This window comes from Mauremys reevesii, linkage group 16, assembly GCF_016161935.1.
Source record: "Mauremys reevesii isolate NIE-2019 linkage group 16, ASM1616193v1, whole genome shotgun sequence".
Classification (NCBI taxonomy): Eukaryota; Metazoa; Chordata; order Testudines; family Geoemydidae; genus Mauremys; species Mauremys reevesii.
The window spans coordinates 26,750,604-26,778,372 of record NC_052638.1 but is presented as its reverse complement, the minus strand read 5'-3'; the positions used below and the strand labels follow the sequence as shown (position 1 = coordinate 26,778,372).

The following is a 27,769-nucleotide window of genomic DNA, read 5'->3' as shown; positions in this document are numbered from 1 at the left end:
TAGAAAGAGCAGCAAGAGGTAGAGAGAGGCTTGAATCAGCCCCTTCCTCGGATCCAAACTTGCACAGAGTTTGAATTCCTGATGTGGATCCATATTTTGCAGTTAAAGCCCATCTCTAAAGAGAAGCTATGGTTGAAATGCTCTCGGGGTTCAAAATTTTTTTAACTCTAATGTAAACATTTTCTCTTCTTGAATCTTAGTGTTTTTGCACCAAAATGCGCTTCCTGTAACCAGCCAATTCTACCAGCACAGGTATGAAGGGGTGTGTGTGTGTGTTGTAATTTGTTAGATAATGTGGTTGTTTGCATATGGACATTTTTCTAAAGTCTGCTCAAACACCGTAAGAAATAGACACCTTGGCTATTCAAGACCCTTCCCCCAGCTCCAGAATGAACTGCATATCTAATACAAAATTAAACACAGCTCAGCAATAATATGATTCTTATACAACTCCAAGAGTCGTAATAATCACAGTACTTAGCAATTATGCACCAAAGCACTTTGTATCTTTAAGGTGCTTCAGGGGTATTAATTAATGTTGCTGTACATCTGATTTAATTCAAAGTCCTGGCTAGAGAACTGAGAACAGAACGTTTATTTTTAGAATCTCTCAACTTCCCATTCATTCAAGAAGTACACTTTGATTGCTAAATCTGATGTTAGCTGTTAAAATACCCAGGCTCCAAACAGGGGATGATGGTAACATTTGCCCTGTTCAAAGAGCAGATGGCCTCAGCCACGTCACAGTGCCATGGATGAAAGTGCTGCAGAAAGTTGGCTACAATGTTTGAGGCAGAGCTGGGGAACTGTGTATTCGAGATGGATCTGAAGCAAAACGCTGGTTCCAAACCCCACCAAGCTTTGGGCCTATCTCTGTCTGGTGAATTGAAACCCAAACTCCAGAACCAAACCTACTCAACCTTTCGAGGAAGACAGGGCTTTGGAGCTTGTACAAGCAGCACTAATAGGGCCTGAATATTAAACTGATTTTCAGGACAGATTATCATCACTGTTCATGGTGATGGATATCACAGACCCTGTGTTAGTTTCAAACTGCTGCACAGAGCAGTGAGGATGCAAAATAACTCTAGGAAAGATGTCTTCTCAAACCATGCGAAGTGAGGAGTTATGGGATTTGACTTTTTATTTTCAGTAAACCCACGAGCATGTGCTGTTTACTTACTAAGGGCTTACTTTTCCAAAATTACACATACACAGCTCAAGTAATCTGTTATAGGTCTCTCTGCTAGTAATTACAGTAATGATACCAGAACTATCTGGCATGTATCTTGGGGCCCAGTCCTGCAAGCTCCCTCCCAGGAAGTGCTGGGTTCCCCCAACTCCTTGGAAATCAATGAAAATTGGGGGCACTCAGCGCATTGCAACTGTAGCTCCTTGCAAGCATCTTGTGTATGAATTGTATAGGGCCTTATTCGACCACCCTTACCCATATTGAGTAGCGTCTTACTCTGCGAATTGATTGCAAGAAGGTACTATGCAACATGAAAAGAGGTGGCAGAATCAAGCCAATTACAGCAGGACTGAACTGAGCAAAGCCAAAGTTCAGATTTATTTAAATTGTCTTTGACCAAATGGTTGAATACTTTGGAATTTGATCCCTACTTATATGTTTTATAACATATAAAGTGGCACTTTGGCACAGAACAACATTTGTACATGAAGAGAGGATCTGTTCACCCACATACTTTCTTATTCTCCTGGCTGCATGTGACACTAATGCATACTCCGCTGGTAGTAACATGAAAATGGCATAGAACCAGCAGCAGTCATATCATCCAAGAGGCAGTGACTGATCAGATCAAGGTTATAGTCCAGGGCCTGACAATTCTCCCCTCTATACGCACACACTTCCTGGTGCACATTCCATGTTTCCAGACTAATAGTACGCATTGTGTAGGCCACATCATGTGCACCCCATAAGCCACTGAGCCAGTGTCTGCCATGCACAAAGGGGAATGTGACATGCCACATTTCTGCTCCTCCTCCAATGCACATCAGGCATATAAGCCACAGTCTTGCCCATACTGCTTCAGTGAGGTGCCTGCATCTCTCATACTTGAAATGCTTCTAAAGAGGAGCCTGTGATAGCATGCCCTGATTACGTGTTCTCTTTATTCTCATCTACTTCCCTGAATTTTGCATATTACAGAGTAACCCTTTCCCTAAAAGCTTGGCCCATTCTACCTCATCCTCTGACTTAGCTGGCAGTTAGCAAGACTTGTAGCAAACCTCCTCCAAGCCCACGATACGCTGTTTCCCAAGGAGGGTGTATGTGTTACTTCAAGTCTGGCAGGTCAGGTAATGACTTGCCTGCCGCTCCTCTCAGATAGATGTGACGCAAGCTCTAAGCACACCTGGAACTAGAAACAATTCAAGGCAAAATTTTAAAGAAGCTTAATTTTCAGTGGCTCAGAAAAGGAGTCAGTGAAGTTACCTGTGACGTATGTGCTGCTTTACAGGGCCTGGGTTGGCACATATCTTCATACGTGCACTAATGCATGCGTACCCACTGGCCAGGATATTGCCACAGACATAGCTAACAGCTGTGCTATCTGACTATGCAAATTTCAAGCTGGCGGTGCACATATGATTGTGTGTGTGTGTGTGTGTGTGAACTTTTGGTGGAAAGTCAAGCCCAAAGTGGCTGCAAAGAACAAACAGCTTAATAAATTGTCGTTTCTGGTTGGTAATTTATTCCAAATCCTGGGTTCTCCTTGAAAATGAGCCATTTTCAAAGGGAGTCCTAGGACCTTGTGAACCATGGGCCAAATTCTGATCTTTCAATAGACATGGAGAGCTGCCAATGACTTCAAAGGGAACTGCGCATGTGCAGCTGGGGCCTAAACAGGAGGCTCTTAGAGATCCAGGATACCCACTGTGCCAGAATAATAGTGTGGTACAAACAGTAAGCAACAGGTAGAAAATTGACAAAATGCCACCTACATTGCCACCTGGTCTGATTTTTCTCTCTCTTTTCCAAACCAGGGCTCCGAGGAGACCATTCGAGTGGTGTCAATGGACAGAGATTACCATGTGGAATGTTATCACTGCGAGGTAAGCCTGCAGCATCTCTGCCACTGAGTTGCATCAAGGCAAGATCTGGCCTTTAGGAGCAGAAGATGCTTGAGAGTAGCAGTGAATCAGTGGCTGGGCTTTAGCAGGTGATGTGGTCCATAGTGAGTAGTTCCAGTCTGCTGGCATGGTCTGTCTGTCTTGGCACTAAGAGCAAAGAGGCAGAAGTGGGAGGAAGATAAGAGCTCTTCAGAGGAGTTTGTTAGGGACAGTTTTTCAAGTGAGGGAGGGCGGTGGGGGAGAGGAAAGCTAAGCTGGGGATCCTGAAAGTCAATGAGTCAGTCCGCCCCAGCTGTCTCTTTCAGATGGCCAAGCCATCCATTTCTGTTAATGTTTTAAGAAAATACATTTTTTTAATCAATCATGGGAAATCTCAATATCTAAGAAATGTCAGCTCTTTTCCCATCTAAGGCGTTGTGTGGATTCACCTGCAATAAGATGGCAGCTCTCTCTCTTTGCCCCCTCCCCGCCCCACCCCGACTTTATATTAGAATGCCCCACTGAGGATTTATTTTCAGTTCGGTTTCATTATTCAGTTCACCATTCTCTCTCCAGTCTAAAGCAAATCAGCCTCCCTGCTTCCACCCAGGATGTCTAACTGCATTATGTGCATAGATAGAGTAGTTAGACATCTGCCTGACGTGGGCATATGTAACCCACACACCTTCTGGGTGTGGTGCTTGGCTTCCAGAAGTGCTGAGCACCTGTACCTGAAAACCCTTTCCGAGATCACACCTTGGGCACTCAAACTCACTAGTCCCTTTGGAAAGCCACCTAACTCAGCAGGAATTAAATGTTCATTCAAGAGAAGTGACGTGTAAAAGGAATGTTCATCGTGTCTGTGTTGCAAACCAAACAGCAGTTTGTAAATCAGTAGGGCCCATTTAAAACTGAAACTCATTAAGAGGACAGCCTTTTTTAGGGCAACATTGTATGTTTGTGCAGCAAGATGGGAGGAAAAAGAAGAGGTGGGGGGCTAAGCATGTTATTAGCATTTGGCATTTCTTTAGTGAATCCCAAGTCATTAAAGCTCTGAACAAGGGACTGAACTAACAGAGCATTGCCGATTGGTAGCAGGCCTGCTGGCATGACTGCAATCCGATACAGTGCTTGGCTTGCAATTAACAGGCCTGAGCCCAGACTCTTATGTCTCACTCAGGGTTTATTTCATTCTCAGACCCCCATCAAATCTGCCATCCTGTCCACTTTTATGAGCCTGCTATCTAGTCTGTCATGATTCTAATTGAAGCTCTGAGGATGACGGTCTAAAAATAATTGGGAGTTTGCATTGTTTACCTACACTGTGGGGAACATTTGTCAATATAGTGGAGTCTACAGGAAGACGAAAGACCTGCCATATTCCAGCTACTGTGATTTCTTTACAGGGAAGCGTAATACATTTTAAAAAGGGCTCTGTGGTGGAACTGTTTGAAAATTTCCTACCTAATTAAATGGGAAAGAATTTGAGAGATTCATTTATAAACTGTGATGGAAGCTAAGAAGTCATAAAATCTCAAGTTCCTTCCTTTGTATTTCGTCACTTAATTTATCAATGTCTGGCTAAAAAAAAAACCCAAAACCAACAAGATGATCTTTTACCTTTACCGAAGTGTTCTCTTATATTCCTGAAATCTTTTAAGGGATATAAAGTTATTAAGGAAAATCTATATTATTGAATTATCTGAATAATAAAAGGTCCCTAAACTTTTATAAAATGCTCCTGCATGGCCTGAAAGCACATTAATACCTTATTCTTTTTTATACTTTCACTGTAGAAATATGACAAGATTTGAGCATTTTAACATAAGCTATGGAAGTTAACAGATCACATTTCAAATATGATTAATTAAACTTTGCCTCATCTTTGATATTAAAAATATAACGTGAGGAGCACTAAAAATTATCTAGTTGCACATACTGCTCAACTTCTTCATCAGGATTACCTAGAAGCCAGAATTTCTATGTACTCCCTACCCTGTTTCCAAATCCTGGAATCCAAATGTAATACCATGATTTGCCTCAACTGGCATGGATAAGTAACCAAGAGGCTGCTCTGAGCCCAAGCACTTCCCTGCTGCAGCACACATAGTTGTCACCAAGGAGGATTCCTATTTTGCTTGGGTTATTTTCTTTTTACCTCTGTCACTCTGCTCTTGTCTGAACTCAGCCACTGCTGGCTGAAATTATTTGCCATTCCATGGAGGTATTACGTAAATGAAACCCAGACTCCCGCCCCCCAGATTTTGTGCGAGTCAGTTAGAATTTCAGGGAGGAAAAGTTGCCCACTTCTTAAAAACTGCTTTTAAAAAATTTCAGTTTTACTTCATCTAATCTAAATTTAATCTGAGAAATGTACTGTAGAAAGAGAAGAGACCTATTTAGTGAGAGGCCTGAACTGGAACATGAGGCCTGACGCCCATTGAACTTTTCAGCTTGCCTCATTATCTGTAAGATGTACCCCAACCAGAACACCAATCTTAGGAAGTCCCTTCTGCATCACAATCCAAAATTCAAATGGCGCTTCTCTTGTCCAAATGATGGTCTCTCTTTACTCAGCTCTTCTCTGGTTCTCCAACTATCTCTGCTCTTCCTCACTCCAAGTCCAACATCATTCAGCTTGTCTGACCGGCTCCACATTTAAGAGATCAGCGTGTGCTACATTACCATGTGATTAGTCTGATCTTTGCCATGGCTAGACCAGTGAGGTGGACTGAAGAAAATAAATGCAGGTATCAACCAGAGAAGATATGCCACAAAATTGCATAAATTTCACGTTCCCTTAAATTTCAGTGACTCGCTCTTAATTTAATACATTATAGTCAATGTCCATCTACCAAATAGTTCTGAGATTGCTGCAGTTAACATGAAAGAGAGACCAAGAGACTCCTTAGAGGCTTCAAAGTCTGACTGATGTTTTATTGAAATGACGTAATCAGTCACTAGCTAACTTGTGGATGTGTGTTTGTTTCTCTTAGGACTGCGGTCTCCAGCTCAACGATGAAGAAGGCCATCGTTGCTATCCTTTAGAGGGCCACCTACTCTGTCATGGCTGTCATATTAGGCGCCTCAATATCAAAGTGCCACCACATCCACCTCCAAGCTACCCAATGCATGTTACAGAACTCTGAAAGACACTTTCTATAGCAATGAATCGTTAGAGAGAAGATGAAAACTAAAAATGACTTTCCAGTTTTTAAAGATGAAATTCCTCTAATAACCCTCTAAACCAGCTAAGTTATTTATTTTTTTTAAATCGTATGTCAGAGGGCCTCTGTGATCATGTCCATGTTTCCATTTACCTTCAGCATTTTCACTGACACACCACTTACTTGAAAAAAAAAATGCACCACTGAACTAACTGTAAGCAGCAGCATTTCCCAGTACAGTGGTACGAAAGGCTCTGTTCTATACTCCTTGTTTGCTTCATTCTAGTGGGTGTTTTGCCTGAGCAAGAAGTGTAGAATTAATCCCCCCAAGTTAGCAACCTACATATCACAACAAGCGTGATAAGCTAAATACTAGCATTTTAGCTAGTCCCATTGCATCCTAGTCTTAGAGAATAAACATTCTCACATTTCTGGAATACTTAGATTCCCAGCAGTAGTTCATAGGAAGCAAAGTAAATATATTTTTAGTAACAAAAATCTTCAAACATGGGTTAAATTGGTGGTATTCACACCTAGGAAAGGCGTCAGGCCAGTGTCTTTTCCATTCTATTTGCTATCACAGTGATCCAACAGAGTATTTAGCCTGCTGCAGAAACATGGCAGGTGTCTTCTATAGGAAGCACATTACAGAAGAATGTGTCCATTCGCAAAGTTAAGATTCTGTCATAAAGGGTTATTGCATATGAAGAAAATTCTGGCTCTCCATAATAACTTGCCACTTACATGCTTGGTTTTTTATAGCTTGTAGTGGCACGAGACCAACCACAGCTTTAAAAGCATTTGTCATGTTCTTCTGGCGATTTGGCACTTACTAAGCAATCCATTTTTTAAACCTGTTTTTGTCACTAGGTTTAGCAGCCCTTTTGGCTCTGCAAGGAGACACTTTATGTCTCAATCCTACTTGTTTTATACAAGACTTCATTTGTTACAAACTGCTTTGCAATTTTTTGTCGTTACATTTTAAAAATTGGCAGCAGTTTTGTCATCTTTTCAGTTTGATGTGTTCTTTTCCAGATGTAATTTTCAATGATTACAGTGATCATCTTCATTTAAAAACCAAGCATGATTTAGCAGAAATAATAATTTAGAGTTTCAGACAATTGAAACAGAAATTGGTATTTTATAACAAGTATTAGATGTACATAGAATGTACACACTTTCATCTTTTGCATAAGCTTTTACAATAACCTCAGAACTCTGGGGTAATATATATCTTCCATATAGGAAGTTAGATTAATCTTTTTTAATGTTTGTTTCTACTGTGCGTTGATGATTTACATGCAATCACATGTCTGTATGTTTAAATAACAATTCCATGTATTCTCATGAGAATTGACCTACCCTTCCTGAAATTATTTTATAGTTTGAAATATGGCCATCGCACCCTTCCTCAGATATATTTAAAAGACAAAATTATTTGACTGTGAATTAGGTGGAAATATCAGGCAAGATTCTCAACATGTGTAAATTAAAAGAACCGCAGTGACTTCAACGAAGTTGTACAGATTTACACCACCTAAGAATCTGGCCCATCAGTTTTAAGATTGTCATATGTTAAGTTTCATCAAACTACTTAAGGAAATAGCTATTTGGCAACACCATTGAAGTGTAGTACATAGAGACTCCATTGATGCAATAAGGTAATTCAGGATATGGTTGGAAAGCACAAGGAGCAACCAATGGGCTCTGATTCCGGAATAGAATAATTAACTCATAAGATTCTCACTCCTTTTATAGAGCTTTGATATTCCAAAATATCGTTATGGTAAAAAAAATACATTCATTGATGATGGGAAGAGATGAATGCAACAGTTCAGAAACTGCTACTGAATTGTCTGGTTGGCAGAGATTAATCTGCCCTACTGGATGCTCCTCAGTAAGTCCAATGTGCCTTTAACCAGTCATTTTATAATTAATAGCTGGCTTAGTTAATGTGAAAGCCATGTTTTGGAGCACTGCCAATGCTACAAATAACCTCTTCTTACAGTGGTTGATACAATGGTTCTGATTTTTAGGAAAATGAGAACAGAGGCCCATGTACAGCTTTGTGTGCACAGTTACTATGAGTGCACACACAAAGATGACCTGCAAATACATGCTTGGGCCTCTCATTCCTAAAACCTAAGCAGTAAAAATTAACCACCTCACAAATCTGACTTTATCCAAGTAACTCAAGGAATTTGCCTAGTAATGAAAGTATCAAATTGAGGGTGTCAAAGCTTAAAGGTAAATATTTTGTATTAGTCACAGCATAATACTTTTCCAAAACAGCTTTGGGCTTCAAGGCATTGTATTAGCATGCGTTATTGTTAAAAATATATGTATAAACCCCCCACATTAAGAAACAAATATTAAAACATACAGAAGATTTGGCTCTGTTCACCCAGAACAGTGCTTTCTACTGAAAAGTGCATTTGCTCCAGGTGACTGGGAGCTAGAACTTCATAGAACCATAGAAAAGAGATGAGAGACCAAACAAGGTCATTTAGACCATCCTTCTGCCAGTGTATTAACTAGTGTTAGATCGATTTAAGTTTGTAAGTTTTCACTCCTGCGTTGCTTTTCAGTGGACAGCACTATCTAACCTGTACATACAATTCTTCTTCGAAAACTATCAACCTTTAGAACAGAATAATACTGAATTTCACATGTTACTTTTTCAGTTCTTTCTAGTAGTTCTACTCAGTTCCAATATGTGTTAAGTATCTTCATGGTAAAATGTTTGAAAAATTATGTTTCAGTATAGAAGGAGCAGTTTGTTTAAAACCAGAAAGCAGCAGTTGTTGTTCCAGTATTTTCTCTAGACAGGGGCATTCTATTAAAACACCATAAATTACAACTGGCTTTGAGAGAGATGAGGTGAGGGAGGTGGTAATATTGTTGATTGAACCAACTTTTGGTGGTGAAAGAGACAAGCTTTCAAGCTACACAAAACTCTTCTTCAGGTCAGCTGGCGTTTACACCATTAATATGAGAGCTGGAGCATGGTTGGTATAATTCGCCTATTATTATTATTATTAAGGAAGAATAAGGGGAAACTATAAGCAAATCTAAAGTGACACGCTGTACAATCTAGTATTAATGACAGTTCCTGTGCATTTTACCTCCTGTCTGGGGAGTTGTATAAATGAAAGCATCTAATGCTTTGCTTAAGGAGTATTCTTATGTCAGTCAGTTCAACACAGATGTACACTTCCTAGTATTCATTTTATAACATGATTATTTATTGGAAACCTTCTCTGTGTGCTGTACTTTCAGAATAGTTCCATAAAGTTTCAGCATTTTACAACTTGTTCTCATTTGTATCATGAGAACTCAGGAATAAACCTTTCATATTTCATTTTTGTGGAAGATTTCTACAGTGTCCCAAAAGGATGTCACCATATTAGGAGATTCACAGAGTCCCTCGTGCACTGGAAGACACGTTCCAAAGAAATGACCAAAATGATAATTTTTTGGGGGGGGAGGAAATCTCAGATATTTGAGCTTTCAAAAATGGGGTTTTGTATATTTTGTAAAGTGGGGCTTCAAAAGTAACGTCTGGATGGAGGAGTTCTTTAGGACAAGAAATTCCAGAACAGTTGAGTAAACCAAAGCTCTAAAGGAGGCACACAAAAGCTGCTTTCTTGTGTTTCAAGAAAAGTTTCAAAGTTTGATTCATTCTGCAACTAATGCCATAACTAGAATATATAATTTGACTTAAATTAAGTTTTAAATTAAGTTGAGAAATATTTTCATTTTCTTTAAAAGAATATAGTTTCTTCCAAGAACTTGGACCAACGTTGATTTTTATTTTGTAGGAAATATATAAATGCCCGGTTTGTATATCATGTAACTAGTTTACATGCTGCAAATATACATTAGTTTAACTATTTTTGTATATATCCTTGTAAAACTTCTAAATGTGCTTCTTTGTCTTTTAGTCCCTAGACTGACTTGTGGTTTTTATGTTTCAGTGTTTGATTCCCTTGATTGTTGAAGAAAAAAGATTGGGAAATGTAGATTTATTTATCTAAAGAAGAAGCTACTTGCTATCATCCTAAATTATTTAATATTAAAAGTCAGAAGTTTCATTTAACCTTAGATGTTATAATCTGCTTTTTTCAATAAAGACATTTTGTAGTTAACTTTGATTTTGTAATTTGTTGCCTGTGAGTAAAGAGTTTATTTTGATTCATTTGCCAGTAAAAACATTACAGAAATGCCAACTGATATTAACTGATTACAGCTGTAGTCATGAAAGTGTTTGGTTCTTTAGTGCAAGTGTAAATAATTAAGGTCTAAAATACGCCCATAGCTAACATTTTTCAGCTCCACTTAGAAAAGAATTTTGGCAATTTGTAATTAAACCTTAACCAGTCTGGCTATTTCATATTTCTAGCACTCGGCTTAGATAAACACATCCTTCTCAGGGCACCTATTGTTTCATAATGCTCACACTTTCCTTCAGAGAGGCACTGGCTTGGGCAAGAATTCTGCAAAGGCTCAGCAGGATCAGGGCTCTAGTTTGGATAGGTTTCTGTATTTCCTTACCCACTTACTTTGCTTTGTAGGCATGTCAATGAGTTTTAATGCTAGCTGCTCCCATTGACAGATTGTGTTGTATCAAAAACAAGGAGGAGTCCGGTAGCACCTTAAAGACTAACACATTTATTTGGGCATAAGCTTGTGTGGGTAAAACCCCACTTCTTCAGATGCATGGAGTGAAAATTACAGACGCAGGCATTAGATACTGACACATGAAGAGAAGGGAGTTTTATCAGTTTATTTAACTTTTTTGCTAATCTTTCTATACTCTCCCTCTCCTGCAGGCAAGTGAGCATGACTCTGTTTTAGTCACATCTACTTGTGGCAGATAAAGGTCATCCCCCCTCCACACATACACCCACACTTTGGATATTCCACCCCTGGTGATCTTCAGACCATCATTTTTAATTCCTGAGTCTCCTCCTCTCTAGACTGTTATTGTCCTTATTTATCTTTCCCATCGAGGAAGCTTTTTCAAAAGCTAGTGCTGCTGTTGACGTAATGGTACGAGCCACTAGTGGCAGGATATTGAGCTCTTCCAGCCTTGAGCATGGGACATACACAGTGTCATCTAGCCTCCATATATGGCATATATATTAAGTACTAGCAGCAAAGAGTCCTGTGGCACCTTATAGACTAACAGACGTATTGGAGCCTGAGCTTTTGTGGGTGAATACCCACTTCGTCGGATGCATTCACCCACGAAAGCTCATGCTCCAATATGTCTGTTAGTCTATAAGGTGCCACAGGACTCTTTGCTGCTTTTTACAGATCCAGACTAACACGGCTACCCCTCTGATATTAAGTACTGATACACAATATGACTCCCTTACTGATGGTTTTAAGCTGCTGCTAATTCTGGCAGATTTCACTGGTATTGCTTCAGTTGCACAGGTGGCCATGGCAAGCTTTACAAAACATTGTTTCTTTAGGAAAGAGCAGAGATTGCTTAGAACAGCAGTGTAGCTGTCCCAAAGGCACCTCCCAAGCCATGTTCTCACCATTTTGAGGGGGGGGGGAGATCATGAATTCATCAATAACCTCATGCTGCTTGCTGTTAAGCTTGGTGTAAATGTGTTAGTTTGTTAGTTAAATTCTTCATACACACTAACTGTCTTGCTTTTCTGTTAGAACTCTTTGCATCATTGGGGCTACATCTCACAAACTCAGACAATCAAACTAAGCCAGACTCCTCTTACAGCCACTATTTTTGCCTACGTGTATGCAGCCTCGTTGCTGATAATAGTACTGATAATAACAACCTACCCTTGTGGCCATCTTACAGGAAACATATGCTGGAAAATTAATATAAATTAATTGTGGCTTCTGCCCAACTCTGAGTAGGAGGTTACAGTCTTAATTAACAGAACCACACTGATATTTCATGTGTCTCGTGGGGAGATTCACGCATCGGGTCACTTTATAATTGCAGAAGCCTTTTTTCATTTCACTAATGTACTTCTAGGATCTTAATTGTTCAGGAAGGGACAGTTGTTGCCAAGTTACTCTCTGTCCTGCTTGCCACCTCCCCAGCCTTTTGGCTTCAGCACTGCACAGAGTGCGCCTACACAGCAGGAGGGAGGTATGATTTCTACCCAAGGTAGATCAACGCTAGCGAGAGTAACAAGGGCAGGGAAGCTGTGGCAACACTGGCAGCTGCACGGGCTAACCCTGCCCACCTTGGACCATGGGTACCTACTCAAGCAGCTGCCCCCTGCATTGGTGCAGCTTCACTGCTATGGTTACTCAAGCTAGCTGCGGTGTGTCTACACGTGCTGCCATTCCCCTCCCGACTGTGGGGTCAACATGCCCCGCTTGCCTGATGAGAACTTGGATTTCTGCAGCTGGACTATATTAAATACTTGTCAGTGTCTGCACCATGGGTGGGTGGCTATCGTTTAGCTTCCAGCACCTATCATTACTATAACTGCATTGAGGCCTCCTTTGGCTAGGCCAGCCTGGAAGCTAGGACGTCTCTCTAGGGGTAGTTCAGATTCCGTCCAGGATAGGAGGGCGACTGCTAGGCACTAATAAAGCAATTGCCAACCTCCATCGTGTCTTTTGGAGATGCAGGTTTCCCTGAGCTCAAGGAACAATTCAGCCCACATTCTAGATGTTTTATGAGACAGGATGAGCCCTTCCCTTTATACCAGAAACGAGCACCATGAAGCAATTTCCCATTTTAAAGCAGAAAGGTCGAGACTAAAGTAAAACCAAAAAAAGGAGGAAATAGGTGTCTCCCGAGCTTTAGTCCCAGCCCTAGTGTTCAAGTATGAGCTCTGCAGATTGCACATCGTGCTGACATCAATGTCTGCTAAGCAAGGGGGCCCAGCGCGCCAGGGGCGGCATGGGGGGGCGTCATTTGGCTCGGTGGAGCTCCACACCCGGCATGCCTGCGGCCAGGTCACCGGGCGGGGGACGAGCGGGGACCCACCGTCATGCCTGGCGCGCGGTCTTCCGGCTCTGGCGCGCTCCGCCCCCCCCCGCGCCGCGCGCGGCGGCTCCACCACGAGCAAAATCCCGCCCCAGGATGCCGGAGAAGGGGAAGAGGGACGGGCCGCGGGGGGGGGGGGGGCGCGCGGCCGCCGCGCTGGGGGGGCCTACTTTGTAGTAGAGCCCCTGCTGCTAAGGCTGTGTCTGTTTGTGCTAAACTATCCGACATTGCTACCACTGGTTCGGCTCCAACAGCAGTAAACACGTTAAGTGAAGCCTCTGGTGGCTGCTGGTGTTTTAAGCACAGTGGTCAACTAATGCTGTTTAGAGATTAAAAGAGCAGTAGCCAGGGGTGCCTTGCCTACCCTTAACGAGTACGGGTGCGATGCTGTATTTGGGTCTAAAGGTACTTTTCAGAGCTTGTCCAAAGTCTTACTTTTAAAAAAAAAATCCCAAACTTCCACAAAATATTGGCAGCACAGTTATTTTGCGTGGCATAGGGCTTGGGATTATTTAAAAAAAAAAAAAGGTTTGAGACAAGACGCGCCCTAATCTGCTCTGCTGTTTACTTATTGAGCTTCACCATAGCACCCATAAACAAACCCAGAATTCAAATGAGTTATAAGGAAAGCATCCCATTTAAAAGAAAAATGAAAAAGAAATAGACTTACGTAGAAACCCTCTTGAAACTATTTCAAACACAGTAAATTCTGTTCCTGTCCCTGGCTGCAGGTTTTGCAGGAAATAGGAGAATTCCCATTGTTAAGCTTATCTAATGAAATCATAATTTTTCCTCCTATCAGTTTGGCCCTACGGTACCCTATAATGGTTCCTCCTTTTTGCTCAGTGCTAATGTTTTTTATTCCCAGTGACAATTTAGCCAAAGTTTGTAAATTCAGAAGGCGGGTTTGCACCACACAAAATAACATTTTGCCAGTGTTCAGTGCAAGTCAATCTACACCTTTGCAGAACTAGGAGGCGCCTGGTGCAACCTGTATAAAAGCTGGGGGGGGGTCGCTATCCATTACACTCAGCTTCACTCTCTCTAGACAGCACAAAACTACTTATTCTAGGGCCAGTTAGATTTTTGATATTAGAAGCTTTAGATATATCCAACAGTGGAGGGAGGATGCTATTAGCTAAATTGGAGCCTAGGAGAAAGAGTTGGCCAACTATCTTGTTTATTAAGCATGACACATTAGGCTGAGTTGGAAACGACACAGTCGCCCTGCCAAATGCAAGACACTAGTGTCTTGGGGAAACCATTGGCCACCCTTCAAGGAACACTTCCTGACTCATCAGAAGCAAGGCAGTGCAGAGCTGCACTTAAACTTCAGAAAAGCTAGAGAGTTTACCAAGCTTTTCCAAGACTCCAGAAAAGACCAGTGTTTTGTGTCAGTTTAAGACTTAGGCAGAACTAGGGGCTCATTCTAATTGTAAGTGAACTGATTCCTTCCTCCCTTTAGTCTTATTGCATTGTTTTGATTGTAAAGTACTTAAAGTGCCAAATAAACTGTCAGTCTGTCATTGCTGCACTTTTCTTGTGCACGCTCGCATGCTGCCAGCTTCAGTCACATCAGAGGTAAATATGGGGGATTGTATGTTTCTTATGCAATAGAAAACAAACAGCATAGAATGATCTTTGCAAACTTTGAGAAATGCATGAAAGCTAATGAAGTGGAAGAAGGCAAGGCTGTCAGTGGCAAAGAACAGTCAATTCATAAGCTGCGCAGCAACACATTTCAGATAAAATTCTCAGAAATCTGTGCAATGGATGAAAAAATCCACAGAACCCCAAATTTGTACATGCCAATAGGTGTCCAGACCTGTAATCACCTAGAAGTGCAATTACCGCATTGGCTAAGGCCCTTCAAATGCACCAAAGATGCAAATGTACAAAAAAATTAAAAAAAAAAAGGCCCTTTAAAAATTTGGCACTTAAAAATTATGGTTTTTAACAAAGTTAAAGAAAACTGCTCAGTTGTGTATTGTGAAGATCCAGCCTTGGCTGCCACAGTGAGACAAATCAAACTATTCCTCTTGGCACATTCTGAAAATAACATGCCCAATCCTTAGCCAGTGTCGGTTAACATAGCATCATTGAAGGCAATGGAGCTACTCTGAGTTACATCAGTTGAGGAGCAGGCTCTGTGTCTTACTTAAACAAGCCAAACCAGCTCAGGGGATTCCACTAGCAGATGCAGGGGGGATATCAATTGAATGGTGCTCCTTATAATTCAGAATTGCTGCAAAGGGGGCTTAATGGTTGAACCAAGGACAATTTCACCAGCTAGAGGCAAAGAGGAACTGCAGGAACATTTCAAGAGCTACAGTAAACTCATATATGCAAAGGTCAAGTGTATGGTTCCAGTCTCACTTCAGCCCCTTTCCTGGAGGTCACTGAAGGCACCACATCAAAGGATGGACTGCAGGGTCGAAGTAGGGGAGAAAAAGGAACCGTGAGGAATGGAAGTGTGCAGCTCAAAAAACAGAGACAAGAAATGTCCTTGGTTTGTAACTCTCCTAGAAAAGAGTTGTACATTTTACTCCAGCTCCCCAGGTAGAAAGTGCCCTGGTTGGATCCTGCAGTATATTTCCACAAAGTTTGTCTGACACTGTTTGCTGAAGAAATGGCCAATAAGCTGGACCTGGAACCTCCTGTTCACTTCTTGGAGCACGAGAATTACAGCAGTCCTCCTCTTCCATTTCCCACTCCTTCACATAAAACCCAGGGCTAACCCTACTCTAGAGTTCTCCATTTGCAACATCTTCTGGGGCCCTTCTTACAACATGTAGAAGAGAGATGCATAAACCATGGCTTTCTGCATGATTCACATCTTCATTCCTTAGCATGGCATTGCCGTCTAGGAGCAACCAAGAACAGGAAATATTCTGCTACTCAAGGACACCGGAGTGTGGAGTGGAGGATACATGACTACAAATAGACTAGCTGTCAATCATTTATCCAGCCTTTCATCCCATGTATCACTGGTCAGAATAGGTCTCACGTGCATGAGAACTCTGTGCATCACAGTAACTCTAGGCATATGATTTTAGCAATATCTTGTTTAGTATTTGGAGCTTGTTTCTTGCCACTGGGTTCCAAAGCCAGCTCCTTATGTTATTTCATTTTCAAAATAGGATTTTGGGGCTTGCTGTTCTTTTATCACTCAGGTAGACAAAATTGTGTTTTAAAAACTACATCCTGGAGTAAGAGTAGAGGAGACTGATACAGGCACTAGTGCAGCTCCAGTCAGAGCTGCCTTTTGGCTTAGCAATATAGAAACTATGCTTTCCCCGTAAGTAGAATTTGGAACCCTTTACATGTTTTTCTAGCTTGGCTCTTAGTCTAAAATATATTCTAAGAGCCAAGCTAGAAAAACATGCTTTAAAAGGACATATTTCCAGGTGGATAATGCATTGCTGGCTGGGTTCAGTGATTCCAGTAGGGAGGACTGCAAAATATGAATGTCTGTATGGCAGAGACTGTATGTGCTCCAGAGACAGACCAGTGGTTTATTGAAGCCCAGGGCCCAGAAAGCCCTGATACACATGGTGCTGAAGGGTCTGACAAAAGAGGAAGAGAAAATTCCACTCAGTATTTCCAAATAGTCATATTTTAAGTTTTAAATGAAAATCAAATAAATATTCCCATTTTATTTTATAACGTAAGGCAGAGAATCCTGCTAAACCTATGGCTCTGGCAGTGACCAGATATTATTTTGATTAAACATACTTGTATTCATGACATAATATAATCTTGAACATCGTTTCTGTGCATTAATCATCATGTCTCCAAAGCTGGGGTCCATTTTCACAGGCTGATGAGACAATAGTCTGAAACCAGGCTTCTAATGCACTATGATGAACAATTGCCATCAGATCTTTCCCAGACTATTAATAGCCACATTTACACACAAGCTTTAAGTTTTTTCAGAAGAGTGAGTTCACCAGCACATTTAGCACGGAGTCAACTTGTCTTTTGTCATTTATTCTGGGTTAGATCCTGTCCCAAAGCAAGCAACACAGTCACAGTTCTGCTATGCAGGCACGGGGCGGGTTATAATTGTCTTGTACTACATTTCAAATGGCATTGGAAGGGACCCAGCTGGTACTGAGGCTCCTCCATCTGTTCCAGGAGAGATCTGTCAGAGAGAGATGTCCGATGATATGTAAATAGTGAGTTAACAGACAGCTCCCATAGACGGTGCTCTACAGCATACAGCGTTGTTCCTGGGTTTGGTCGGACCAATACGTGTTGCTCTGAGCTGCAAATTGCTGCTTCTATGCAGCTCTTTACACCCACCGGGCTTTTGTTTAAAATGCTCCCTTCTCAGAAGGGCGCATTGCTCTTAGGAGCGCGCTTCCCTGGAGCGGGTGTCATTTGAATTGAATGAGAGATCTAGGGACAGAGCCTTGGCTCTGGGTACAGTCCCCCACTGGTACAGAGCTCACATAGCCAGCTCTCCACCACCCTTTTCTAGTGGAGTGGGTGTGGCTTCAGCAACCTGTGCTCAACAGCCCTGGATGAGCAGAATGGCCTGTGGGGATCCAGAGCAGCCAGCATATGCTAGAGGAGCCCGGAGGCTACTCTAACATACACCAGGGGCCAGACTAGCCCCCAGGATCAGTGGAGCACAATGATTAAGGCACCTTTGCTCTCTCGCCTGCAGCAAGCACAGTTCAGCCAAATGAGGTAATCTGGACCCTGATGTTCACACTGAAAATACACATACATCTACTCCACAAATACCTAGAGGACTAAAGGAGCTGAAGGGCTGATGCCGAGTGGCGCAAGCAAGTTCCAGGTTCAGACAAACCAGTCAGCCCCATGTGATGCTCTGACAGAGAGCTGGATAACACTGGGTAACATTTTATGTGTATCCCAACATTACTCTTTGCAAACAAACAACAAGACCTTGTACTTCTAACACCTTTCATCTGAAGCCATACTAACAACATTACGCTCACTTCATTCATAACCCCCAAGTGAAGGTTCATTAATAAACTTATGTTACCCGTGGGTTATGTTACTCTGTGCCTTGATTTAAGTGACTCACCTGAGGGCACACATCAAGACAGCAGCAGAGCTAAGACTAGAACAGGGGTAGGCAACCTATAGCACGTGTGCCGAAGGCAGCACATGAGCTGATTTTCAGTGGCACTCACACTGCCCAGGTCCTGGCCACTGGTCCGGGGAGCTCTGCATTTTAATTTAATTTTAAATGAAGCTTCTTAAACATTTTTAAAACCTTATTTACTTTACATACAACAATAGTTTAGTTATATATTATAGACTTATAGAAAGAGACCTTCTAAAAATGTTAAAGTGTATTACTGGCACATGAAACCTTAAATTAGAGTGAATAAATGAAGACTCGGCACACCACTTCTGAAAGGTTGCCAACCCCTGGACTAGAACCTAGGAGTACGGACGGGCTCATTGTATCCAACACAGGACCCTGTCTCCTACTCTGTAGACTGTCATATAGCAAACTGTGGTGTAGTTGATGCACAAAATAGTTAGATCTAGCCAAACTGCCCACTTTTGGTGAAAGATGTTTTCCAGTGGGACTGTAGCACGGCACATCGTTACAAGGACTCGGCCAAATAGGTGCAGTTGGAGCATAAAATCTTAATTTCATCTTCCTCTATGAACTGAGTAGGAACGGAATTTGCAGCTAGCAGTGGGCCAAGCTTGAAGGATCAAAGGGTCAATTCTGACTCACTCCTGGAGCACTTGATTCACTGGGAGTCTCGGGTGCATAAAGAGTGGGCTCTCAATCACCTTCATGCAAAGTATAAGGTGCTGTGGAGAGCACTCATGCACTAACAAAGGTCAGAATGATGAAACAGAAAAAACTATGAAATGGAAATATCAAAGCAGGGGTTTCCTTATTCCTACAGGCCTCTACCCTCTTTACTCATACTGAGTGAATGGCCCCATTAATTTCAGGGGGCTGCTTGCAACAAAAGGTGCTCAGTGCAAGTGTAGTGCAACCTGGTCCAAAATAAATAAGCCCACTTTCTTTCCCCTTTTTTTAAAAACAAAACAATGCTTGGTTGAAGGCAGAGGCTATCCAAGTAGCCGCTGACATCCTGCTCGCGATGGAAGAGCCGTCTTTAAGTTGCAAAAGGCCTGACAATACCTGCGCCACATTTCCACCCTAATGAGTGTTGAAAGAGATCAGCAAGTAATAGCTTAAAGGCAGTGGGTGAAATCCTGCTCTCGTTTATCCTGCTGTAAATCCACACCACCACCATTTATTTTAGTGGAGTCACGCCAGTTTTAAACTGTGTAACGGTCTCAATATTTCTATAGTGGAAACTGCTGGAAGTCACTAAAAATTAAATTGTTTGGGTTCTTAACCTAATCCAAACACATTTGTGCTGCCTTTAGAGATGTCGCTTCCCCGCTGGCCCCCGTTCAACAGCAGATTTTTCAGTTAAGAATGTTCTGCATGCACAGAAACATCTTGGATTATTTTTCCCATAATCAAAAGAAAACAAATCCCAGAGCAATACTGGCAGGGCGCTTCCGGTCAGCTCTGCTGTGCCCCTAGAGAACCATTAGATTCTGCTGCTGACTTGAGAGGGCACATGAGAGAATTTGCTTTCATAATAATATTAGAAGTTCAAAGCAAACTGACTTGTTTTCCAAACCCAAAATCTAGCAAATCACTTTTTGTTAAATTAATGCCTACCACGTCTTTAGAAAATGCTGTATTGCTTAGCAAGCCACACTTCAGCTATCTAATATATTTATATGCGCCCTGTAACTTAGTATCTGAGCACCCATATTCATCCATATAACACCCCTGGGAGGTAGGGAAAGTTATTCCTATTTACTGTAGAAATGTGTGCACTTTGGGTACGTCTACACTGCATTTTAAAACCCACGGCAGCAAGTCTCAGAGCCTGGGTCTACAGACTTGGCCTCACAGAGCTTATGCTACGGCACTAAAACCAGCTGTGGAGACTTTCAGAATTGGGCTGGAGCTCAGGCTCTGAAACCAAGGGAGGGACTTGACCAAGATCACACAGGATGTCTAGAGGAGGAGCAAATGGAACCCTATTCTCCCAAGTCCCAGGCTGAGACATTAACATCACATCACTCATTTGCACAGGTGGAACAGAACAAAGAGCCTCTGTACCAAGTGCAATGTTCAAAACTCATGAAATCCTGGCCCCATTTAATTCAACGGGAGTTTTGCCCTGGACTGCAGCGGGGCCCGGATTTCATAACTCCAGAATGCATTTATACAAGAATCCTTAGCATTCTGTAACAGTAACATTTAACAATCATGTGCCTTTCATCTTTCTAAAAGCACTGAATAAACTTTAACTAAACAGAGCTGTACAGACAATTCACAATAATTTACCCAATTAATTTAATCTTTTTTCTGCTCATGGTACATCAGCCCTTGCCATTTTCTCACATCTATTCAGTCATCCATCCAAGAGTACTGATAACTCTTTGCAAAGATTTTTTTTAAACTCCATAATTAAGCTCTTTAAGAGTTCTGTGAGTGCCCACCCTTCAACATTCTGTGCCCAAAAAAATGTTCCTGAGCTGTAACTGGTCGGATGAGTCACAATAGTATTTCTGTTCCGCAACTGGATAAATGGGCAAACATCTCTGGCATAAATACTCATGCATGCAACTGAAATTCATTTACCAGGGATGTTCATGCAAGAATATTTATGGAAAGCAAGCACAAGAGGGAATGGTCAAAGTCATACCATTTAAACATTCAAGCAAATAGCCATAGAAAATGTCCTGGGGCATGGACTAACTTTTTGCTGAGTTTGTACAACGCCTAGAACAAAGGGGCACTGGTCAGGACTGAGGGTCCCAAGCACTACCACAATCTCAAACAAACAAACAAACAAACAATTAACATTACACCCAGCACTGCTAATTTATCAGATAACCCACCTTTAACATTATCAGTGCTCCCATCACCATCAGATCTCCAATCCTCACCCAGATCCACTCCACAAGTGCAAGTGTTGCCATCACTTTTGTACCTCCATCAACTACGGGACAACACGCATTTTATTTACCGTAAATACTTGTTCATAAGCCGAATTTTTTTTTTTTAGTAAAACAGGGAAGCACCAGAGATGGGGGTCAGCTTATGAACGGGTATAGAGAGGGAGAGATGGGACACAGCCCCTCCCCGCAACAGAGGGAACAAGGAAAGGCAGCACAGCCAGCAGAGCCAGAAAGGAAGAGGCAGGGCCGGAGTCTCTCCACTTCTGGCCACACTGCTCTCCCCCCAGCCCAGGGCTGCCCAGATGGGGGGGCAAGAGGGGCAATTTGCCTCAGGCCCCGGGCCCCACAGGGGCCCCCACAAGAGTTTTTCGGGGCCCCTAGAGCAGGGTCCTTCACTCGCTCCGGGGGGCCCGGAAAACTCTTGCGGGGCCAGGCCCAGGAGCTTCTTACGCTCCCGGTCTTTGCCGGCGGGGGGTCCTTCCGCTCTGGGGCGGAAGGACCCCCCCACTGGCGAGTTACCGCCGAAGCGGGACCTGCCGCCGAAGTTCAGCTCGGTCTTCGGCGGTAATTCAGTGGCGGGGGCCCCTTCTGTTCCGGGACCCGCCGCCGAAATGCCCCGAAGACCCGCAGTGGGGGCCCCCCGCCGCCGAATTACTGCCGAAGACCGGGCTGCACTTCGGCGGCGGGTCCCACTTCGGCGGTAATTCGGCGGCGGCGGGGGCCCTGCCATGGGTCTTCGGGGCACTTCGGCAGTGGTCCCGGAACGAAAGGGCCCCCCCGCCGCTGAAGACCCCAGGCCCCCGGAATCCTCTGGGCGGCCCTGCCCCAGCCTCCAAAGCAGCTGCAGCACTGAGGCTGGCAGGCTGCAGCCGTGCCGCTTGGCCCCACCCCCCAAAGCAGGCTGCGGCCACACCGCCCGGCCCAGCCCGCTGGAACAGCTCCAGCCAGGCCAGAGACATCCTCCCCTGGCCCTCCCCAGATAAGGTGGGAAGGGATGGGGAGAGTGTAGGGGTCCTGGGCTAAGGGTGAGGTCACGTGGGGGGTGGTCACAGGGGTTACTCCCCTGACTCCCAGCTTCTCCCCCCCCAAAAAAGATTTCCCCATGAGTTGCTGTCCTGGCCCGTCAGGGTAAGCAGCTGGCGCGCCAGGACACTTTGTTTATTCAGGTTTACCTCCGTGCCTGCAGACACTCGAGATAAACAAACCATCTCGGCCCACCAGCAGCTTATCCTGATGGCCTGGGAGCCAAAGTTTGCTGACCCCTGAATTATAGGGTCAGCTTATAAAATTTTTCCATTTTTACCTATCCATCTTGGGGGGAGGTGTCGGCTTATAAATGAACCAGCTTATGATCGAGTATATACGGTAGTTTTTCGGGACAGAGAGCATGGAAAGTTACAGTAGGGCAAGTTACTATAAAATATTCAAGCAGGGAAACCCAAATCCAGAAAGGACTGAGGTTATGAGGGGCTCTTTCTTTGCAATTAACTGGCAATGCCTGCAGGGCAGCATGGACTAGCACTGATGTGCAGGCTCATCAGGCTTAATGCATATACAAATCTTACAATCCATTTACAGTAGGATTTTATATTCTCTTTTATGCTAAAACCTAGATTTTCTTTTATTTTTGGCTGATAATGAGAGCCCTGAAGGCAGTAGAATATACAAAGCCTGGCTCGGGGTGACAAAAGGGTGAAATGAAATGATGGTACAGAAAGGGGGAAGAAACCCACCTTGTCTTGTTTTAGATGCGACAGGTTACTAGGAAGGTGAAGTTTCATTAAAAGGGGCTGACATGCATATATCTCTTGTGCAGATTTTAACCACAGCTTCATTAGGCCACGGTGGCTTGGCTCAGAGAGTTTTCATGAGGACGGGGAGATTACTTTGTTCAAGATTCTTTAAATTTTGTATCTGTGGCCATGTAGTTCATTGCCTGGTACTTGGTACATTCCAACCACCAGCTGGAGAGGAGAGACTTCCTGAGGAAGCATCACAGTGAGCCAGCAGCTTGAGAAGGGATCTATACTTTGCACTCACTGGAGCTGAAGGGACTCAGCCAATTTCCCGGCTAGCAGCCTACAACTGGTTCTGCATTGGTACAGGAGAGCCACACGTGGTGTATCGAGGACTCCAGTGGCAGCCTTCTAGAAGAGTTAAAACCAAACACACAAACATTAGAAGATCCAGAAAACAAACTATTAGTAATAATGTATTGAAATGCTGTGAATTTATGCTCAAGTGCAGATCCTGGACCACACCAGAGAAGCACTTGGTGCCACTGCAGAAGACATGCGTGTGCAAAAGGGACTTTAAGCCCCTCTGATCCTAGACCACCCCAGCACTGGGCAGATCCCGAAGGGGCCATTCTGGAAGCCACAGATTGTCAGAGCACAGGGACACTCTTCTCAGCCACACCCTGTACACTGGGGAATCAGAGTTAGGGTAGGGTAGATACCCTACGCCAGCTGTAAGCTGTTACACAATGGGAACACTGGTGCCGCCCAAACAGAGTACATGGGAGGATCTGAACCGTAGATTAGGACACATTCAACTCACCAGCATTTTTACAAACAAGCCTAGACAGGCTGGGAAAGTAAAGGGGACATTTGTTTTTCCATAGAGAGCGAGCATAGAGTGTCCTTTCAGTTTAATATTTTTTTTAAAGTTATAGGTTTGATGTATCTCATAAATCCATGTGACAATTTAAAGAGACATTCGCTATATTCAGACTTCTTTCCATCCAAATTTAAAAAAAAAAATTTTTAAACCCAACTGTACATTCATATTCAAACCACATTTACAACAAAAGCTAAGAGGCAGTGATGCCAAGTATCCTTTGTGCTGCTGTCTATGGGCAGGACCCTTTGCATATCTGGGCTCTGTACTTGGGGGATCAGCTTCAAGCAGGGGTCTCAAACTCAAATGACCACGAGGGCCACATGAGGACTAGTACATTGGCCTGAGGGCCGCATTACTGACACCTCCCCCCTGCCGCCTTCGGCCCCGCCCCCACTCCACCCCTTCCATGAAGCCCCGCCCCTGCCCCACCTCTTCCCTGCCCCCATTCCAACCCCTTCCCTGAAATCCCCACCCCAACTCTGCCCCCAGAGACCCTTGGCTTAAAGGATGGGTCCCTAATAAGCTGTTCTTTGTTGTTTGTGAATCACTAGCATTATAAAGGCGCATGGAGAGGAAGGCATCCCTGGGTATCACAGACCTAAGTACCATTAACTGAATGAGGCATTCAGACTTTCTGGCTTGTGATCACTGGGATCTGAGTGTTCTAAGAGGAAGAGTAAAGTTACCAGAGTCTCCCATTCATGGTCATTTCACACGTTTCTAGTGTATCCCATACGCTGGCCATTTATGTCTTGAAAATCAGGTTGTTCTGTCTTCTTCCAGTGAGATGCTGCAGTACATTATGCAGCCGCCAGGATCTGGGAAATCAGTTTTTCAGTGTCACAACTCTATGTCCCTCAGAGCCCTAGAAGGCACTACAATGACTGATTTTATATTAAGGAAAGCATCAGACAAGAAAGAACAAAAGCCAAATCTCCGTCAAAGCACAGTGTACATCTCTCCTCTGTTACAGACCACAGCAATTCTGAGAACAGAACAGCTGATGAACTCCTCACAGAGGGAGAGTTCTTAGAAATGTAAATGCGCAAGATGCAGAAAACAAAATGGTACCATAGTTACATAGCTACATACACCAGACATTTTAATAACTAGGATCCATGCTTGGCTCCTCCATGTCTGCAGGACTAAATTACATAGTGACAGCATACACCAATATTTTAGGGGCTTCCAACCTCATCAACTTGATCTTCTCCTCACGCCTTCCAATGGACTCTTCCTCACTGTTTCCTTCCTCTCATGGAATCCTCAATATTTTCTTCTGAGTGAGGCTCTTGATTTCTCACCAACTCTGTCATTTCAGCCCCCCTCAGATCACTGGGCCCCGATTCCAAGGATCCCACCTACAGTTGCCCACAACCAATCAACATGATTTTACACATGACTTGACCAGCCTACATCAGGTGCAAAGTCCAATTTAAAATCATGCTAGTTAAGTCATGTGAGCTAATAGTTTTCATGTGATTATTTTCCCTGGCTTTAGTTTAGGTGCCCAAAAGGGTTAACAATCTTCAGACGTGCACACTTTGGACATCAGTTTAGAATACTGACCTTATTTTTATTTCTCTAGAATTTGAGTAAATAAGAGCTTACCAGTTGATTCCAGTTAACCAGGTTTGAGTGTATAATGGCAGGAGGAGGACTTCTCTTTCTTGCTTACAAGAGAAACTTGAAACAAATTTAAATTATTTTGGCCTTTTGTTAAAGGTCAGAGTTGTGGGGAAAGATGACTTGTTTGGAATTCAGTCAGGAAGTTTAACACAAATAACGCAGCTCATAGTTCTGTGAGAACAAGTCCCAGCCAAAAAAATGTGCTGATAAAACTGATTTAAGTACCAAGTCTCTTCTATCCAAGCATTTTTTTCCACCGATAAACCCAGAGGCTTTTAAAGCTGCCATGCAAACTAGTATTTAGTTGAGGTGTGAAAGAGATGCTATTCATACCTTCCCAGATAGGCGCAGGCTTTTATCAGGAGAATTGAGCAAGAATGGACAGGAAAAAAAGAAGGTATTGTTGTAGGTTGCCATGCAGATAGAATACATTGCAGAGGGAAATTCCCTCTTACTCATTGTTCTGAAGCATTTTCCCGAGTCAACATTTTTCATACAAACGTTCACCCCATAAAGCAGGAGAGCAGCCAATACAGTTATGCAATTATTTGGGGGGAAAAATCATGACTGTATATTAATTATTGAGAAACAACATCCATAAGTCAGTTAAATGAAGTGTTTTTAAAGTAGCATGTGAACCTTGAAATTTTATACGTAAATTATGGGGGGAGGTGTTTAGGGGGGGGCAGGGGGGAGAGAACTTGAAGGAATTGAAGTCATCTCCATTACCACTAGAGACTATCTATCGGTTATCAATCAGATCAAGTAACAAAGAAAAGAAGAAATTCCATCATCATCTTGTTTCCAATCTTAATAAGAGCGTTCCAAAATTCAGATAAAAAACAACAACAGGTGGAAACATTTTTCTTTTAGGGTGTAAGGTTTAAAAAAAGAAACCCCCTTAGGGACTGGATGCTTCAAGTGATTGCTACTGAGCCATGGTGCCTTTCAACTCGACTGCCCAGATCCTGCAGACATGTCCACTTGTGCTTAACTTTATAAAGGTGATTAATTCCATGGAAGCCAACAGGACTATCTCTGCTCAAATGTCTGCGGAATCAGGGCCCACGGATCTGCAGCTGTAATGCAGCTCGGGTTGGTAGCTAGTCGCTACCAAAAGTTATTCCCATACAACAGCTGTTTAATGGTACTGGACGATGAAATGAGTCGCTGATTAACTGCAGTTTCCTGTGGGCAGGTGCTCATAACAAACAAGCACTACAAAGGAATTAACTTGAAGAGCCTGGAGACCAATCACCTTTATTTCACAACACTGATGCACACCAGTAGAGCGGTATACAGAATTCTCCATTGGCACTGCCTATAGTGAAATTGTCCTGTAGCTAAAATAAAGGCCCCTAGATGAATCCATCCCCAATGAAGTCAATGGGAAAACTCCCAGCATTTCACCTTCCATCTCCAGAGCGGCTGAGCTAAGAACATTAACACTCGCTTTGAAAATTCTAAGGATGGTCTGGTTTCAGGGGTTGGAGCTGAGGTTAGTGATGTATCCAGACGAGTGGGTGGCCAAAATCTTACTGCACGTTTTCTGCAGAACTATTAAAATGTTTTACCCACAAACATTTATTGTTTATAAAGAAGTGACCACATCACTGAATTGAATATCAACGGTTAGATTCTATTTTCATATAAAAACATAACACTGCTGATGTTTAGGACACAAAAGAGATTGTTACTTCATCCCACAAAATAAGCATTAATTCAATCCTTTCAAGGTTTCCTGCATAATATTACACTTACATTGACATTGCCTTGCGCACTCTTAGCGCTGTCTACTGCAAGTTTCTCTTCTTCAGCCATGACTTACTAGTGCTCTCTTAATGCCAACATCAGCCCGTGATTCAACTGAAAAGGAACAGGGCCAAGAATTGTTCTCACTCAGTGACTCAGTCTCCATTATTTGAACATTTATCTCCCCCCCCAAAAAAAATCTGCAAAGAGATGTTCTTCATTTTAAACTAAATTAATTCCAATCCTACAGAAAACCCACTCTGAATCATTGAACACTTTAACCTCCAATAGACAAGGAAAATGTTTTGCCACCCAGCGTGACTGTAATCAGAATGTTACCATGTGGCTGTTTCATTTCAGCTGTAATGAGGCAACAGGAGTTGGATAATATACCTATAATCTTTCCTTTTCCCTCTCTCTGTTTCTGGGAAGCAGGTGCAGATCTGAGTAAAAGTTCGCAAAATGGATTCATATGTGACCAATTTGTAAATTCCCAAGCTGCTATCTAGGCAGGGCTTCCCACTGCCAAAAAATCTGTACTTGGGAA

At 42.9% G+C, this 27,769-nt stretch overlaps 1 protein-coding gene and 1 long non-coding RNA gene across 4 annotated transcripts in view; one reads left to right on the top strand and one right to left on the bottom strand.

The window, feature by feature from the left end:
* Positions 1 to 10,350, top strand: part of LOC120384214 (WT1 interacting protein) — a 115,382-nt gene extending 105,032 nt beyond the window's left edge. The window contains exons 6-9 of one of the 3 annotated variants that reach the window (XR_005588678.1): positions 201 to 252; positions 3,007 to 3,075; positions 6,069 to 8,136; positions 10,217 to 10,349. Coding sequence is in view for 2 of the 3 variants with exons in the window: in XM_039502582.1 (XP_039358516.1) it covers positions 201 to 252; positions 3,007 to 3,075; positions 6,069 to 6,221 (274 nt within the window). In the remaining variant the exon portion in view is untranslated. Of the gene's footprint in view, positions 1 to 200; positions 253 to 3,006; positions 3,076 to 6,068 lie in introns of all 3 variants that reach the window. The other 2 variants (XM_039502582.1, XM_039502578.1) reach the window with 2 other exon arrangements.
* A 6,449-nt stretch (positions 10,351 to 16,799) lies between these two features.
* LOC120384216 overlaps positions 16,800 to 27,769 on the bottom strand; it is a 51,191-nt gene continuing 40,221 nt past the window's right edge. Inside the window, exons 3-7 of the long non-coding RNA XR_005588679.1 lie at positions 27,232 to 27,336; positions 25,035 to 25,202; positions 24,528 to 24,659; positions 23,260 to 23,366; positions 16,800 to 17,365 (exon numbers count right to left, since the gene is read on the bottom strand). This is a non-coding gene — a long non-coding RNA (uncharacterized LOC120384216). The remainder of the gene's footprint in view (positions 17,366 to 23,259; positions 23,367 to 24,527; positions 24,660 to 25,034; positions 25,203 to 27,231; positions 27,337 to 27,769) is intronic.